This window comes from Petaurus breviceps, unplaced genomic scaffold (assembly GCF_028583685.1).
Source record: "Petaurus breviceps papuanus isolate PSGF00001 unplaced genomic scaffold, PetGlider_PUasm1.0 79, whole genome shotgun sequence".
Taxonomy (NCBI): Eukaryota; Metazoa; Chordata; class Mammalia; order Diprotodontia; family Petauridae; genus Petaurus; species Petaurus breviceps.
Window position 1 is genome coordinate 16,889,238 of NW_027186523.1, and position 18,737 is coordinate 16,907,974.

Below are 18,737 nucleotides of genomic sequence, written 5' to 3' on the forward strand. Positions count from 1 at the left end.
AGAAAAGAAGGAAGGAAGGAAGATAATACTTCACATGTATAGGCTTTAGGATTTACAAAATGCTTTCTTCACAACAACCCTGTGAGGTAGGTAGTGCAAGTATTAGCATCCCTATTTTACAGATGAGGAGGCTGGGGCTCAGGGAAGTTAAGTGACTTGCCCAAGGTCACACAGCTAGTAAGTAGCAGAGCTGGGATTCCAACCCAAGTCTTCTGAATCCAAGTCCGGTGCTCTTTCCAGAAAAGAAAAGGAAGGAAGGAAGGAAAGAATGAGGAAATAAGAAAGAAGAGAAAGGAAGGTAGGAAGGAAAAGGAAGAAAGAATGAAAAAGGAAGGAAGAGAGAAAGAAAGAAGGAAGGAAAGAAAGAAAGGAAGGAAGAAAGGAAGGAAGGAAGGAAGGAAGGAAGGAAGGAAGGAAGAAAGAAAGAAAGAAAGAAAGAAAGAAAGAAAGAAAGAAAGAAAGAAAGAAAGAAAGAAAGAAAGAAAGAAAGAAAGAAAGAAAGAAAGAAAGAAAGAAAGAAAATTAACAAAATTCAAGCCCCAGAAGACTAAGGGGATTTATGCATCAAGTGAAAACACTGACTTCCCCTTTCACTCCCAACCCACCCTTTCAATAGGAAATATGATTTATTAAGCCAACTTTGAACTTTATCCTGTTTTAAGACCAACACAAACCATAACAATATCATATTCAGGCTGCACAAACTCTTGGCAGAAGCCATTCATTCACTGGACTTTCAAGAACGATACTAGTCAAGATTTAGCAGGCAACAAATGGAATATGTTTCGGTGTGGTTCATTAACTTCCGGCAATTTTTCAATAAAGGTGAGGTGAGTGTCTCTGGAGGATTTTCTCTACTGCTTATGTCCTTCCCACTACTCCCACCCTTTCCCCCTCTGGATGTGTTCCTGAATACATGTGCATGCACAGCCCAGTTCTCCAAGGCTGCAAGATTCCCATTGCCTACCGCTTCTCGAAGACACAGTTTCTTCAGCTCCTCCAGTCGCTGGCGGAGTGTCTCCTCCAGAGCTTCCTGCCTAGATTTCAGTGCGGCCAGCATGTCCTTCTTGGCAGACTGAGAGCTATCTGACTCCTGGGAACCTAGGAATAAACATCAGGGTTACTAGGATGGCCGACAATGGGACACACATCTGGAATACTCATGAATTTCACTGGAACCTCCACTGTGGCTACGGGATAAATCCTAGCAAGCAAGACAGTATGAAATGAAACAGGTGCTAAAAGGCATGTGTATATGCTGAGTGAGATCTCAGTGTTCAGCTGCGTTTGGAGCCAGTCTGCAGAACAGGTGGAAGACTTACTCACTCCAGTAAATTTATTTTTCCTCAGAGGTGCCACACACCAAATAACCTCCTTATCAAATTTCAGTGGAACTAATAGAGCTAAGGCAACATCAGAAAAAGTTCAAGTGACATATGATAAATAATAATGATGATGGTAATGCTAGCTAACACATAGTGCTTATATATGTAACAGGCATGGTGCTAAATGCTTTACAATTGTTACTTCATTTGATTCTCACACAACCCTGTGAGGTAGGGACTATTATTAGCTCTATTTTACAAATGAGGAAACTGAGACCAACAGAGGTTAAGGGACTTGCCCAAGGTCACAGAGTGTCTGAGGCTGGATTGGAACTTTCATTTAGACTTCCTGACTCCAGGCCCAATACTCTATGCCACTATGTCACACCTCAGTTAACATCATATGTATTTTAAAGAATTTTCTAGGATATCAATATGAATATTGAGGGTTCAAAGGATTTTGAGTTTTAAAGGATCATGGATTTCAAGATGGAAGGACCTTCAGTGATGTTCCTTTCCAACTCCTCTTTCTACAGATGGGGATATAGATACATTCTATAGATATGTGATATATTCTATATTTATATAGATACATAGATATATTCTACAGATGGGATACAGAGCCCAAGAGAGGTTGGACAAATGACTTGTCCAAGGTCACAGAGGCAAGGTTCAAACCTGTCTACTGACTTCAAAACCAATGCTCTTTCCTTGATAGCACCCTGCCTTTTAAGAGGGAAATGAACTGACAGCAGGAGGTATTAGGAAATACATTTTGGAATGGCTTTTTGACATGGGAACATGTTTGATATAAGCAAATTGTGGAACTTGCCAAAGCAGGTGAATACCTCAGATATGAGAATCTTTTACACACGCATATAATCTTCCCACCATGCTTTTGGTCAGTAGCAATGCCAGAAATGGTGTGTATTCTGTGTATGTGATGAACAGGAGCACAAAGTCAAGAGCACAGTGTTTGTGTTCAACTAAGCATAAAGATTGTATTCAAGGGCAAGCCAGTCTTTGTTCCCAGAATGAATCATTTCTGATGTTGCTTCCACCAAGAGTAAACAAAATCAGAATCAAGCCAACCCATAAACAGATGAATCTACTCCAATACTTAAAGTCACCTGTCACTCTGCCTCTTCTAACAGCAACGGATTTCAGTGTCTCTTGAGCCATACAGTTAAGGCAGCTAATTCATCACCTAAATGCCTTCCGTTGTGATTTGGGCATATTTTTTGCCCAGTTTAGATTGAAATCGGATTCACTGTCATGATATGTTCTACATTTGTTTCTGTTGTTGTTATTTCAGTTGTGTCTGACTCTTCATGACCCCATTTGGGATTTTCTTGGCAGAGATACTGGAGTGGTTTGTAATTTCCTTCTCCAGCTTATTTACAGATGAGGAAACTGAGGCAAATAGTGTTAAGTGACTTGCCCAGGGTTACACAGCTAGTAAGTGTCTCAGACCAGATTTGAAGTCAGGAAGAGTCTTCCTGACTCCAGGCCCAGTGCTCTATGCACTATGGTGCCACCTAGCTGCCCTTCTCCATATGCCTTGCACATAATGGCCCCTTAATAAACATTTGATAAATAAATTGATAGTGAATGCCATATACTTGAAGAGAGTTAGTGAGTCCCTTAATTTTATTTCTTTTGAGTAAATAATTCCTGTTGTGTAGTCTTTGCTTGTAGGATTTGTGTCTCAAAGTTGTAACCATTCATTTTTTTTTCTCTCTTCTGGATTTTCTTTAGGTTTTCTCTATCTTGCTTCAACTGTATGTCCCCAAACTGAATACAGTTCCCTTGTGGAAGCTTGACCAATAAGTAGAAAATGGTTACCTCATGGTTCCTCTGATGTATATTCATGTTGATGTATGCTGCAGTGACAGTCTGTTGCTGCTCTGGGGTTTGCTTGCATTTGACCCCCAGCAATTTTTGGAAGATGTAAGTGTCTTGGGTGGGGTGAAGAGGAAAGGGATGAGGATGCTTGTAAAAAGCCAGCCATCTTGATTTAGTACAGCTTTTTCTTCCTCCCTAAGTAAATTATGTTGTATCTAACAGCACTGCACTGTATTTCATCCTGTATATGCCTGTCTAATTTCCCAATTTGGTCAGGTCATCTTGCATCTTAATTTAGTTTTCTAAGGTAATAGTTACCAATCAAAGTTGATGACCCTGGAAAATTTAATGATTATATTCTCTACATCATCATTTGAGAATATAATATAATATTTATAATGCTACAAGGTACTAAAAACCCCCAAACAAAAGAGACCAAGAGATTCAAATCAAAGGAGATTAAAGTAATATTGACTCCAAAGGAAATTCATCTCTTTTTTCACTCTATGACCAACCTCTTAATGGAGAATGATGATTTCTTAAGGTAAATGTGAACTTAATGTTTGTTTAAAACTGACACAAATCATAATAATATTTGGTTCAGGTTGGTGTATAATCTTAGGATGATAATGATAGACCGTTCATTCTCATCTCTACTATGGGAAGACTTAAGAATTGGTCAGCACTATTCGCCAAAGGCTAAAATGGTTAATTAACACTAATTAAATTGTTATTACTTTGCAACTCAACCATACCAAATGCCAAGAATACATATGCCAAAGAAAGACAGTGTGGGTGCTGGGGAAGTCTCATGAAACTCCCTAAGTTTCTGCCTCTTTTTTTTCCCAGGGTTTTTTGTTGATGAGCATGCCAAGCTGTCAAGAGGGATTCCAGCACCTGGGGCAAATTCAGCCTTTCTGGGTTTGGGGAGAGGTGGAGAGGTGCTGAAGTGTGGGGGTGGGGAGAGGTCCAGAGCGCTGCCGTGCACTACTGAGACACAACAGAGATAGATTATGGAAAATGAAGAGTTAAAGATCTAGGTGGCTGGGTTTTTGAAGATGGAAGACGATAAGATGGAAAAGATTGTGAAGTCGGTACTGAATTTAATAGAGAAGAGGCGATTAACCTCTCTCATCCTCAGTTTCCTTATCTGTAGAATGTTCAACTTGAAGGCTTTTAGGCTTACTTTTAGCTCTAAATCTGTTATTTCCCATTTTTCAAATAAGGAAATAGATTGAGAGGATAAAGGACTTGCTTATGGTCACTCAGGCAGTGTCACAGTCAGGACTTTCTAATGCTCAAATCCCGCATTCTACTCACCACACCTATATTGCTTCTTACAATTCTATATATGTTCTGGAAATAAGTTTTGCATGGCTGCACATGTATAACCTATAGCAAATTGCTTGCCTTCTCAATGAGGGGGGAAGGAAGGAGAGAATCTGGAACTCAAAATTTTAAAAAACAAATGGTAAAAATTGTTTCTATGTTGTAATTAGGGAAAAATTAAAAAAAAATTTAAAACAAATTTATAAATGTCCAAATAACTGAAATTACAAAGATTTCTTCTTTCTTACTAAGGAAAAATTAGAGACATCAATATATGATGCAGAGAAATAGAACATTTTATCAAGTCACATTTATTGGCCCTCGTCTTGTATAAGAACCTCAACAAGAAAGCAAAAAGAGGTACAAGGATTCAAGCATTCACTTCAACTATTTACTCTTAAGAAAAGTCACCTTTAGGTCATTGGGAATCATTTCAACTAAGGGTAAAGTGGTCTGTTCTATGCCCCATCAGTCTTAGCTGTGGCTATTTCCTTGACAATGCAACAAAGATAAGACCCATCTATTTCATGTCACTTCTCATGCTGTAATCCTTTTTGCCTACTGGGCTTTTCCAAACTACCTAAAAAACAAGACCTTGAATTCATATAGAGTCAATTCTCTCTATCCCTCTCTCTGTCTCTGTGTCTCTCTGTCTCTGTCTGTCTTTCTGTGTCTCAGTCTGTCTGTCTCACACACATACACACCATAGCTTATTGAATATAAACCAAAGCCTTTAGCATAATATTCCACAATCTGGACACAAACTATGTTTCCAACTTTAGAACCAATGTGGGACAAGAAAAGCATGGAAAAATTGAACCTGCAAATGATGACACAACATTATTTTAACCTATAACTTTAATTCCCTTTCCCATGAATCCTTTTGTTAATCATATGTCCTAATTTAAGTTTAACCTCTTTTTATTCTTAACCCCATCCTTTGTATCCAAACTTCTTAGTATAATGCCTAGACCATATATGAACTTAATAACTGTTTCACTGACTCTTTTTCTGACCTTAGTAGGGAAGCTATTGAAAGTATCAAGGAGCCAAAAATTTCAATTCAATTCGACAAGCATTTTATTGAGCACTTGCTATGGATGAGGAATAGTGAATACGACACAAACCCTGTCAAGAAGGAGCTTATAATTTAGTAGGAAAGATAGAAATCTATAAATACACACAGAAAATAGACAGAATATAGAGAAAGAAGAACCTTGGGAGATGTACAAACTTCTGTGGAAGCACAGGGGAAAGATTGGTGGCTCATGGGAAGTTATATAAAGGAAATAGCATTGGAATTGGGCCTTGAATAATGAGTAGAATTTCAATAATATATGCAGAGCAAAGGCACAGAGGAAGAAAAGTACAGGATATTTTCAGGGGATGAGTAGTGAGTATAGTTTGGCTGGAGTTTAGAATGCATGAAGAAGTGGGGATAAAGTTGGAAATGTAGTTTGTGTCCAGATTGTGGAAGATCATGCTAAAGGCTTTGGTTTATATTCAATAAGCTATGGTGTGTGTGTGTGTGTGTGTGTGTGTGTGTGTGAGAGAGAGACAGACAGACAGAGAGACAGAGACAAAGACAGAGAGACACACAGACAGAGAGAGATCATTGAAGATTCCTGAGGGTGGAGGGAGAATAATATAATCAGAAAATATAGGCTAAAGGAAAGCACAAGAAAAAGAAGCAAACAACAGGAACAGTCCATCAGTCAAGTATTAATAAGTAATCCCTATGTATGTATGATATGAGATATTAAAAACACATAAAATACAGCACCTATCTTCAAGGAGCTTATAACTATCTGGAGAGTCCCAAAATAAATGTGTAAAAACAAAACAGTCCAAGTCAGTATATATTCAATCTATGTATGATTTGGTAGGCAAGTCACAGAAGACATTCATAAAAGAAAAATGATCTAAAGCAAGAGACAGTCAAGCCATCTATGACTTGGTAGATCTGCCTCAGACACATGAAGTTTGAATGACCTGCCCAGTCACATAACTTGTGAGGGTCAGGGGTAGGATTTGAACCAGGTCTTTCTGATTCCAAGTTCAGCACCTTATTCACCATGCTCTTCTAGTGCACCATAATAAATATTAATATCAGGGAGCATAAAATAAATGTTAAATGTGTAGTGTTTTATGAGAATTCAGAGGAAGAGAAATCTTTGTTGATAATGACAATGGACAATGTCTTTGAAAATCAAGACTTTAATATTATACCCAATTTTCATCCATGTAATATGTTACCCATCTGAAAGTTAGTGAAATGGAGTGTTAGGTAATGATTATGATGAGAGCACAGTGTCTTACACATGGTGAATTTTCAACAAATATTTGTTAGTTTGATTTGAATGGGACCAGATTAAAAAAATAAGCTATGATTTCAGTTATCCTAATAATTGGATTGATAACTGATCAAAATGATTTAATAGAAAACAAAAATTGGATCATGTTAAAAAATTGATCTCAACTCAGTCATTTTATTTATAGTTACAGTTAGAGGGTAGTAAAACAACTTACCCAAAGTTGGACAGTCATTATGAATGGTAACCATGACATACATAGCTATGGAATGAGAAAAGAACCCGACTAGTTCGCCTATTTTCTAGACAGAACTGCCCCCAAAGTTACTGTTTTGTCGGGCTTTGGCTGGTGAAGTCCAGTGAGAGCAGCATTCAGGCCAGTGGGCGGTCTGACTCACTGGGTCCGGATGTTAAGGGAACACCAGCAAGCACAAACAACAGCACTCTTCCTGACACGTTGAACAAATAGAAGGATGTCCTCATTCAACGAGGACAGAAATTGTGCTCCCATCTCTCTAAAGCTGCTGAGCTACTCAGCACAGGATATGAGCATGCATCCTGGAGGAGAAGACTGTTAATCATCAGGAATTTCTGCTCATCTATTTGATGAAACGGTGCTGATTGGATCAGAGGTTCCAACACAGAAGAGGAACGCTTCTCTCTATGAATGCAATGGGGAAAAGCCAAACAAACTCAAGAAGAAGAAAGAAATCTGTTGCCTGAAAGGAAAGGAAGGAAATGGCAATCTGTCTGCTTAGGCCTTTGGTAAATAAGCATTAGAAAAATAGACTTATAGTAGATCAATGGCATGGGGAAAGTTTTGGCATATACTTCACAGTCAAAACATTTTGAAAAGACTGAATTTGTTTTACAGAGAAAAAGAAGTAGACACTAATTTCCCATCCAAAATTCATAATTATTTATTCCTTTCATGAAGGTGAACTCCAAGGCAAGATGAGCTGATCAAAGATAACTTACAGAGAGCCTAAACATGACTTTTCTGAAGGTCATTATCAAGGCACCTTATCTAAGAATTAAATGGGGCCTTTAACAAGAACATTAGTCTATGTTAGGCTATTCAAATTCTAAATCACGCCTAGAAAATTCTCCATCAGGTTCCTAAATTTCTTTAGTGTGAAAATTTATATAAATGTATAGCAAAAAAGGAAAGTCTTAGAAAAACTAACAGGAGTGGCTAGGTGGCACAGTGAATAGAGCACTGACCCTGGAATCAGGAGGACCTGAGTTCAAATCTGACCTTAGACACTTAAGACTTACTATTTAATACTTACTAACTATGTGACCTTGGGCAAGTCACTTAACCCCAATTGCCCTGCCTTGCCCCCTCCAAAAAAGCAAAAAAAGCAAAAAATGAAAAACAAACATACCTTTTGCTAATGTACAGGCTGAGTAACATAAGGTTTGTTTTTTCTTCTGGACAATCTGAGGCTCAGTAGTATCTTCACTAGAGGCTGGACAGTAGAAATAGTCTAATGGATCTTTTTGTTTCCACTGTCTCACCTCTCCAACTCATATTTCAACCTCCTATCACACTTATCTTCTGAATGCATGGATATGATTCTATCTTCCCTATCTATGGCCTAGTGAATAAAGTTTAAATTCTTTGACCTGGCAAAGAAGGCCACCACCACACCTTTCAAGCTTTTTGTTATAATATACCTCCTCCTCCCAGATTCTCTTCTCCCTGAGTTTTCATGACACTAATCTCATCTAATTCTTCTACTTTTATGACCATTGTTTCTCAGACCCTTTACTGGATCATCAGTCACATCTCATTCCTTTTGCAAAGGTGTGCCTCAGGGATCTGTCCTAGACCACTTCTCTTCTTTCTCTACTCTCCCTCTCTTGGTGTCCTGGTTAATTTCCATGGGTTCAATTATCATCCCTACTTAGATGACTCTTAGGCCTATAAATGCAACCCCCATCTGTCTCTCTGTCTCTCCCCCAGTCCCCCCAACTCCCTCTCTTTCTGCATCTGTTTGTCTCCTAGTCGGTCTGTCTCTTTGTCTCTCCTTTCTCTGTCTCTGATCTAAACCCATATTATCAACTGCCACTAACTGGAAGACCTGTATTCAACTCAAACTCAACATATCCAAAAGAGAATTCATTATCCCCACCCCACCCCAGCTCTGACTTGTCCTTCTTCCTAACTTGTCCATTTTTCTTAAGGATGTCAACATCTTTCCAATCACTTTCCAGTCACAAGGTTTGGAACCTTAGACTTAACTTAAGTTCTCTTATGTATCCCTCATATCTAATCAGGTGCCAAATGCACTCAATTCTACCTGCACAATTTATTTTTCACCCTTTACCTTCCCTCCACTTACATGAATACCACCCTAGTTCAGGCTCCCATCACCTCTCACCTGAACCATAACAGCTTCCTTACTGGGTTCCTTGCAATCACTATCTCCCCTTTCCACATATCTACCAAAATAATCTTCTTAAGACATAGACCTGACCATGTCACTCCCTTGCATGAGAAGCTCCAGTGTCTCCTCCCTTTTGTCTCAAGGATAAAATGAGAATTTTTCTATTGGGCTTTGAAAGACCTTCAAAATCTGACTCTAGCTTACTTTTCCATAGTGTTCATATCATCACCTTCACGATCTTTACATTCTAGTAGAACAGGCTTAACGGCTGTTCTTTATACATGATGTTTCAGCTCCCATCATTATGATTTTATGACTCTACAGACTCTCCTCCATGCCTGGAATACACTTTTCCCTCATCTCTACCTTACAGCATACCTAGCAGGTGGTTGTTTCCCCCACCACAAAACTCCGTCCAAGTACCATTTTTGAAAGGAAGCTCATGATTCCTCCACTAGGTAACGCTTTTCCCTAGGAAATATTTTGTATCTCATTTGTATATATTTTATATTTATTTTCGGTGTGTACTTTTCTCCTTCTCTCCTCCAAAAAGAACTTCTGAGGTTCCTTTCAAAAATGGTACTTGGACAGAGTTTTGCTTTTCTTTTTGCATTCCAATGCCTAGCACAATGTCAATGCTCAATAAGTGAATGCTGAATGATTGTCATTCCTTTGTATCTATCACTGTCTTGATAAGGTTCTCTTTTAAAATATAAATGCTCCTCAAGAGGATTAACAGGAATTCTGGGCATTTACATGAGTTTACAAAATATACTACATGTATTATTTCATTTGATCCTCATAAGAAACTTGCAAAATAGTACAGGTAGTTATTGTAGTGTGTGTGTGTGTGTGTGTGTGTGTGTGTGTGTGTATGTGGCAGGGAAGGCTGGTAAAGGGTTTTGATCAAGACATCCCCAGTCAATTGATTTTCCCCTTTAGTCAAGTTGATTAAATCATAGGAACTAAGGGACAGGTTACAGAGAATAAGTTGTTACAATCTTAAAAGAAATGTATAGAAGGCTAATACTCTTACCTCTTGGTGAGGTTTCAAGAAACTCTCTGATAAAAATTGATGGAATTAGAGAGAAGCTAACCATTAATTGGCAAAAGATCAGCCATGTCTTTAAAAGCTAGACACTGTCTCTAGAAGGTAGTTACAACCAGAGACTGGTCTGAGGTGTGACTCTGGCAGCAGAGATAAGAAGAACCAAGCTCTTGAGAGGAAATAGTTCCTTTCCTGGGAAAGGAATTTCTCTCTCTTCCTCCATTTCCCCACCCATGTAAGCCATAATAGCATCTTGAAGTGGAACTTTTCATTCAGGAGACACTAGAGAAGACACGATAAAAAGCAGGAGATAGTTCTTAGGAGTGAATTATGTAAGTAGAGAAGAGATCCAGCCTGGTCTTTAGGAGCTGAGCTGCAGACAGTACAGTTAAACGGCATGTGTGGTACAGACTGTGCCCAGAAAGAACTGTAGTGGGCCACCATAGGAGGCAAAAGACATTGGGGATGTTCAGAACCAGAAGGCATTCACATATATTCTCCAAGTGTATGCCTTTCAACTCCTGTGTTCTAAGTGTGCATGTGTGTCCTCTTCCCCTTGATCCTGTGTATACTTGTGGGGAACTGTGACCCTGGTTTATGAAGGACGTGTTCTGGGGCTATTGTTTGCATCAGACTGTGAGCTAACAAAGCAGGGACTCTCTTTCTCCTCTCTTTGTATCCTCAGCACTTAGCACAGTGCTCAGGACTTACTAGGTGTTTAATAAATGCTTGTTAACTGACTGATGTCACTTCATAAATGCCTCCATTTTGAGCTAATTGTGTCCTTTTGCTCACTACTGAAAGTAAGTATATCAGTTGGAGCTTGTGAGTTCCCCTTTTAATTGTATAGACATATAGAATGAGTTGAATCTCAGGCAAGCTGTCCTTGTTCCCAGGGAACTGGGAATCGGAGTGTGAGTTGGAGAGAGAACCTAGAGTATGCTACATTGCTGCATCCATTTTTACCAACGAGAAGGCTGAGAACTACTGCAGTGGTCAGGATAATAGGCATTTTTCATAGCTTTAGGTTTGTTTTTTTCAGCATGCGTAGTTAGACTGATCTCCTGAATAATCATGGACATCAATGATGAAGCCCGATGGTGTTCTGGATGCTTCATGTGATTGATGCAACTGAGGAAATAGTACTAGATAGGGGACTTGGTACTCTAAAGGGGATCCCTCTTCGATCGGGTCTAGTATAAAACGTCCTCCATGAGTTAGAAGCACCTTCGGCAATTACGTCTCTTTGTGTAATGTCTTGCTTGACATTGAACAAAGTCATCTGTGTTTACCTTTATCAAGGAACCTTGATGAGAGGCTGCTTCTTGGGGGAGAACTTTTAAAAGTGTATTATTCTCTTGATTGAGATTTAAATTACAAAAAAAATAAAGTGGAATCTTGTATTCTATGCATCTTTCCATCAGTTGTATAACTGTAATGATGTGGGCTCCTAGAGAAATTAGTTTGTGAAATGTTCCCTGTTTCCTTATCATATTTTCATGAAGGATTTGATATGTATGTATATCATTCAAATGTGAATGAAGATATATGTTAAGATGGGAAAGTAGGCACTGAACACATTTTTCTAGAAACTGTTGGGGTTTATGCTTTGTGCAAATAGTTTTTGAGACCCTAGGGTCACATCTATGGTTTCAGAGCAGGACTCTGAGGCAGCCTCATTGTTATAATAGTTATTAATAAACTTTCTAACAATAGGAAGAAGTATTAATGTTAAGAGAATAAGAATGTGCAAACAGCAGAATGATGAATCTAGAGTGAATCCAGCCAAAGCTAGGTTCAGCTTTGCAGGACATACTTTCTCCAAGATGTCAAGGCCAAAGGTACATATTCTTCAGCAACTGATGTTCCTGGCTGCTCATGATGGAGGTGATTCAATCACAATCTTACAACTACATATTCTATTTCTATACATTTCCCTTTCTCATTTGTTCCTTCTATAGTTCTCTCTCTCTCTCATTCTCTCTCCCTGAAATGACTGTGGCATTTTATAGAGAGCAGCCGACAGAGGTTCATTGACTTATCTAAGGTTCCAAAGCAAATTAGAGGCAGAACTGGGAAGAAAAAACCCCCAAACCTCTTAAGGCCTGTCCCACAACCATATCCCCAAGCAAAAATTGCCTCTGGAGTAAGGGGGAATGTAGAAAATGAAGGGTTTATGCTCTTACATTTTCATTCAAGACACCACCATCAGTCACACTGTTCTAATTCTTTAAAAATAGATATTATGATAGCAAGTAAAAAATAGATATAATTCTACTTGCTTACATGTTAGTATTGAAACCCACAGAATCCCTCCAGGAACACTGGCATTTTCTTGGTCATTTTATGGAGTTTTCTTTAAATAGCTTAAAAGAAAAGAAAAAAAAAACCACACATACTCTTTCTGCCTCCACTCCCACCCAACCAGAGTCCTCAGTTATGGCAAATTCCCTAAACAATGTTCAGAATAAACCCTAAGATACCTCCCCCTCCCAAGGGGATACAATCTACTTATAAGACACTATGTATTCAACTGTAAAGGGAAAAGTAGAGTTTTATATTCAGGACCTGAGGATATATGTTATAATTCAAATCTATTCTCATTCTCCCTCTCTACCATTTTAAGTGAAAATTACCAGAAGAGAAAATATTTCAGATTTTCACAAAAGGAATAATCATATTTTATTTACTCTGAATATACATTAATCATTTAAGACTCAGTTACTAGTCAGTATTCAGGGCTGCATACCTAAACTTCATCTATGTCTGTGAAACTCAGTTCCTTGAAGCAAAAATGAGGAATATAGAATGATAAACATTTGGTGAAAACAGGCTAATAGTAGGAGGAAAATGTGGGAAAGTGATTTCTGTCCTCTTGCCTTCTTCAGTTCATGGTACTTATTGACTACTCAGTGAGTTCCCATAGGAACTGCACACTAAGAACATGATGTGAGATTTGGTGATGTGGAACTGCAGCATTTGGGTCTGTATTGGCACATTCTTGGGGGAATTCTATAACAAAGGAAACTAAGAGGTCCTGCCTTATTCTCTCTTTTGAAAACCAGTAATGCCCATGGTGAGAGACCAGAAGATTCTTTGGAGGCCAGTCTGGTCTGGTGTGTTCTCTGCAGAATGTCCATTTTGATGATCAAGGACATTCCTGACCAGACTGGGTTTATAGACTACCCAAGAGGCCTTAAACCTTCGGTGCAGCAAATCTGGAAGGATCTTGTTTCACACACATGGAGTAAATCTCTAGGGGTGGGAAGTGAGGTTCCTTTACCCCTACAGAGTGGCAGAGCAGAAGTACATAGGAAGGAACATTAGATAGGAATAAGAGGACATGAGTTTGAATCCCAGTTCCTCTATTTGCTACCTGGGTGACTGTCATTGAGCAGGTTATCTAAACTTTCTGGGCTTCAGTTACTCATCTATAAAATGAAGGCTTGATTTTTATAGATGAATAACTGAAGCCCAGAAAGTTTAAATAACTTGCTCCAAATCTATGATCTTTGAACACTGGCCATAATTCTTTCACTAGGTAGTTATAACATTTATATGGTGATCTTACTAGATGAGACCTACAAGGCTGTGCAGTAGATCTCTCATTAGGTATCTGGTTCTATCACTGTAGCCTTGGAAGAGTTCAGAGGAGCACCGTCCTTCAAATGATTTAGCCTTTTCCCACTCCATTTAATTTTTCCCAGTAGGATATCTTTGTTTTTAGCATATACCAGTAGATGAGAAAGAAAAGACAAAGTCTTAGATCATTAGAGATAGAAGGAACCAGAGATATGTTCTAACTTACCCTCCTCCCTTTATGGATGAGGATCATATAGTAAGCTGAATTTGGGTTTATGAGAAGTAGGATAGCATGTGTTAATCAACAGTTGGATTGAAGGCTATGGGATTAACAATGCCAAGAAAAGGGAGCAAGAGGATGGAGAGAAAGGAATTGAGCTGCAGGATTGCTTAAGACAAAGGACATGTATCCCACTGAAGGGGAAGGGAGATGAGAAAGGGTCCATAAGAAGTGGAACTGTCATTAACTTCATACATAGAATCCTGTCCTCTCCAGTATCAGGAAAGATCGAGGTCACTGACAGCTACTGAAAAAAAGAGGCACAATCAGCAGCACCCATCTGACTGCTGACAAGATCTACGGAGTCTAAAGCTATTTCTCATTATTATTATTGCTATTATTATTTAAAGAAGCTTTCATTGTTTGGTGTCTGATGATAAGTTTCCTGTTTGGTGGCTAATCCTCCAGCTTCCCACTGATCTAACCTCAGGAACTTCTAAGCTGCCTATTATCAGTGTATCTGAAACCTCTTTTCAGGCTCTGACATGCATTAGTGGGAAAGGCTTGACATGCTATCTGGTCCAGTTACCTCTGATACTAGTGTGGTGCATGATTCACTCCTCAGTCCTTCCTTCCCTTAACCCTTAAAAAACATTCTTGCTCATTGAGTACAGGAGAGTTGTAGGGAGAAGGAGAATGGCTGGGACAGAACTAAAGGCAGCAAAAGTTAAGCCATTATATATTTCTAAGCCTCTTTCATGTTTCTGAATTTAAAAAAAAAATTAAATGCAAAGTGTGCAGAGAGCAAAGAGAGAGCACAATGTAGGGAGGCTAGAAGGCTTGCCTTAAAATTCAGAAGGATATGTGTTCAAGTACAGAACTGGTTGTGTAACCGTAGGCAAGTTAATTAAAATGCCCCCAGGCACTGAGGGTAGCTAGGTGGTGCAGTGGATAGAGCACTGGGCCTGAAGTCAGGAAGACTCATCTTCCTGAGTTCAAATCTAGCCTTAGACACTTAGTAGCTGCGTGACCCTGGCCAAGTCACCTAACCCTGTTGGCTTCAGTTTCCTCCTCTATAAAATGAGGTGGAGAAGGAAATGGTAAACCACTCTGATATTTCTGACAAAAAAAACAACAACAAAACAAAACCAACCCATGAAGAATCTGACAGGACTGAAAAATGACTTGGCAATGAGACTCCAAACAAATTCTCTGAGACTGTGTGATAGTAATGGCAATTAAAGATTCCCCTGTATTGGCTTGGTTTTCAAATTGATTATGTTAAAACCCAGAGTTTGTTAATCCCACCTGTGGGATGGGCTTGTTGATGTGAAAAGAAAGTCCTGAACTGGGAGGAGCTGGTGATGTAGATTTGGAGAGACACTAGAGAGAGGCGGAAGATCTTTTTGGAAGCAGCACCTCGTGGAGAGAGAGAGACTAAGAGAATTGCTGGTGGCCGCTTTGAATTGCCCTGGACTTTTGAGACCTGCCCCCTGAGCTGCCAAGGACTGAGGAGACATGGCTGTTTTGCTGGTACTTTGTCTGTCTGTTTTGATGTTGTTTTGCCAGATTTGTCCACTGGTGAAAGACAGTCCTTTTGTTGAAGAAGTCCTGGAACCTGGCTGTTCGCTAAGAAGCCCTGAGACTGTCCTGCAGACAGAGAGTGAATACTGTCCACTGGTGAGGGACAGTGCTGTTGTTGCAGGGGTCTGGAGACTGTCCTGCAGACAGAATGAATACTGTCCACTGGTGAAGGACAGTGCTGTTGTTGCAGGGGTCTGGGAGCCTTTCTGTTGGTTCAGAAGCCCTGAAGAAGGATTTTCTTGTTGTATGTTTACAGAAATCCTGGGAGAGGGCTTTGCTAATGTGTTCAGGGGTTCTAGGACTGTTCTACAGACAGAGGATAAATTCATGAAGGGACTGGCAATGTATCTTATGGCCTTGCTAAGCCTTGTCTCCCCAGGAACTAAGATTGCTGAGAACTTGCCTCGTGTCAAGATGAAGAAAAGACCTCCATTTGGGTATTAAGTGCTGTGTTTAAACTTGATGTAACTCTGGGGTAGATTCAATTGTGATCCAGGGGTGGGGAACTTTTGACCTTAAGTTTGGAAACTAATCTCCATTTGAGAAGAGGGGCTTTGTGGTGGATCAAATGAAGGTATAGCCTAGGGGTGGAGAAGTATTTAGAACAGGGACTTTGTAATTGATTGAATGATTGGAAGGTCCTGGGGTGGGGTAGTACTTGGAGATTATTTAATCACGCTTAGTAAATGCTGTATTTTGAATGATGTCATGTTTTGATCTTCTCTGTTCTTGGTTTGTCACTGAATAAAATAGAGAGCACCTATGCTGGTATTTTGAACCTGGGAAGTTGCCTTTGCTTGGCATTACATTACAGACTGTAAGTTTCAAAGGAGGTTCTGTGGAGCAATCCCAATCCTCTCCTCTCACCTCAAAAGGAGCAAAACCAAAAGAACTTTTTTTTTTTGCTTTTTGGAGGGCAATTGGGGTTAAGTAACTTGCCCAAGGTCACACGGCTAGGGTTGTGTGTGTGTGTGTGTGTGTGTGTGTGCGCGCGTGTGCATGTTAAGTGTCTGAGGCCAGATCAGAACTCAGGTCCTCCTGACTCCAGGGCCGGCACTGTACTCACTGCGCCACCTAGCTGCCCCCCCAAAAAACTTTTTTTAAACATTTTTTCATTCCATTCAATTCAAGAGGCAATCTATATAAACTAAGGTAATTTATATAAAGTGCTTTGTAAACCTTCAAGCGCTTTGTAAATATTGGTGGTTATTTTTATTGTTCAACAAATATTTATTCAATTCTTTCAGGTTTATGAACAATGTCAATGTGATTGCTATAATATAAATGAACTGTTTTCTACTTAAGAAGGAACAATATTCTTATTTTTAGAAAACAAAGGCTGTTGGGGCGGCTAGGTGTCACAGTGAATAGAGCACCAGCCCTGGAGTCAGAAGGACCTGAGTTCAAATATAACCTCAGACACTTAACACTTACTAATAATGTGACCTTGGGCAAGTCACTTAACCCTAATTGCCCTGCCTTCCCCCCTCTAAAAAACAAAACAAAACAAAAAAAGAGGCTGTTTCTGACAGTGAACTGTTCTCCATTTGAGCCTCTAGAGATTGTGGGTTTACATTCCTGGCATAAAGAGCACTGTGATCATTGTTACAGACATTTCTAACACTCTAAAGAAAGGCTATATGGCAATGCAGGAGACTTCAGGGATGGGACAGGTTACAATATTGTACATATTAGACATTTGGAAGTTATTCTCAGCTCTGTCAAATATCTACACTGTGATCTTCATCAAGACATGAAATCTCTTCATTTGTCTAGCTTTAGAGCAGAGATGAAGAATCTGTTACCACAAGACCATGTTCAGAAAGGACTTAGAGAGCTTGAACTGGACATAAAAGCATGGTGAAATGAGCATGGTGATATGCCCACTCATCCAGAGTTGGAAAATGAACAGGGCTGGCTAAAAGGGGACTAGATACAGAGAAGGGCCCTGTGCTGATAGGAATGTGGATGTTAACTTGATCTAGCTTTCAGCACTGTCTGTTCAATAGACCATCATATTTTGTTTCCAAAAGACAAACACAGCTGTTAGCTTTTGACCCACCCTCTGCTACTTAGCCAGAGATTCCACACATGGTGGCTACTAGAGGTAGACAAATGGGGGTCTCACTGGAATTCTGTGGCTTTGGTGTAAGGATCTCAAATTTTTGCAATGTGCTTTTTGCTTTGCAATGTGAAGTAGAGGGCATCTACCACTCTCAAGACATTTAGGAACAAGTAACATTAGTTCCATGATACTGAAGAAGGAAATGAGGCAAGGACAGGTCTGTGGTTGACCAAAAGATGAATTTTGGGACTCAGAACAGGAATCTGGTAATTATGACAATTGGATGCTTCTGTTCTCATTTAATAATACAGTTGTATAGGACCCTGCAAGTGTTTTTTTCTCACAGTAAGAATATGAGGTAAGTAGTTTTCATGTTATTATTTTGAAATTCAGAGAGAGTAACGATGGGCCCACAGAGCTGTTAAGTAGTAGATCCAACGCTCCAACTTAGGTTTCCCAAGTCCAGTGTTTGTTCTGATAAACCATACTGTATTCTTTTCTATAGGTAAGTGCTTTTAGGAAGGGAAAACTTTATAAGTCAGCTCCTAACTGAAATGACTTTGTGGAACCATTATAGCCCATTTATAATGACTGCTCTGAAATGGCCACCCAAAGAAGCTGGATGCTTCTCAGATGTGTCACTAGGGCCAACACAGACAGGTTTGCTGATACCTAGTCTTAAGAAGAGATGAGATAGTTTTCCCTCAGATACACATCAGCCAAGAAAAGATGGGTAAGGCTTCAGACTATTTTCCTTGTTCTGACATTCCAGAACCAGGGCTGGATTATTCCAAAGGGCAGTTAAGCATTTGTCTGGGGGCCTTCACTTATTTAACCTTCACTTTTAGGATTTTTCCAGTGGGAAGGGTGGCACATGGCCCTCATAGGAATGTGCCTTGCATGATTTTCCAGCCCTTGTCCCAAAGGCATAGTCATCGCAGCAAATCTCAGCCTGAAAGCCAGATAGTAAGAAAAAGATGCAACTGGTAATTAGTAAACAAGTATGGCCCCCATCAATGACAACCAGAAGGTAT

General features: G+C 39.5%; 1 protein-coding gene across 6 annotated transcripts in view; it reads right to left on the minus strand.

Moving 5' to 3' along the window:
• The window catches only part of FRMD4A (FERM domain containing 4A), a 416,929-nt gene that overhangs the window by 41,251 nt on the left and 356,941 nt on the right, over positions 1 to 18,737 (minus strand). For all 6 annotated transcript variants that reach the window (XM_069106435.1, XM_069106434.1, XM_069106433.1 and 3 more), the window contains exon 15: positions 968 to 1,101. In XM_069106435.1, coding sequence (XP_068962536.1) covers positions 968 to 1,101 — 134 coding nt within the window. The remainder of the gene's footprint in view (positions 1 to 967; positions 1,102 to 18,737) is intronic.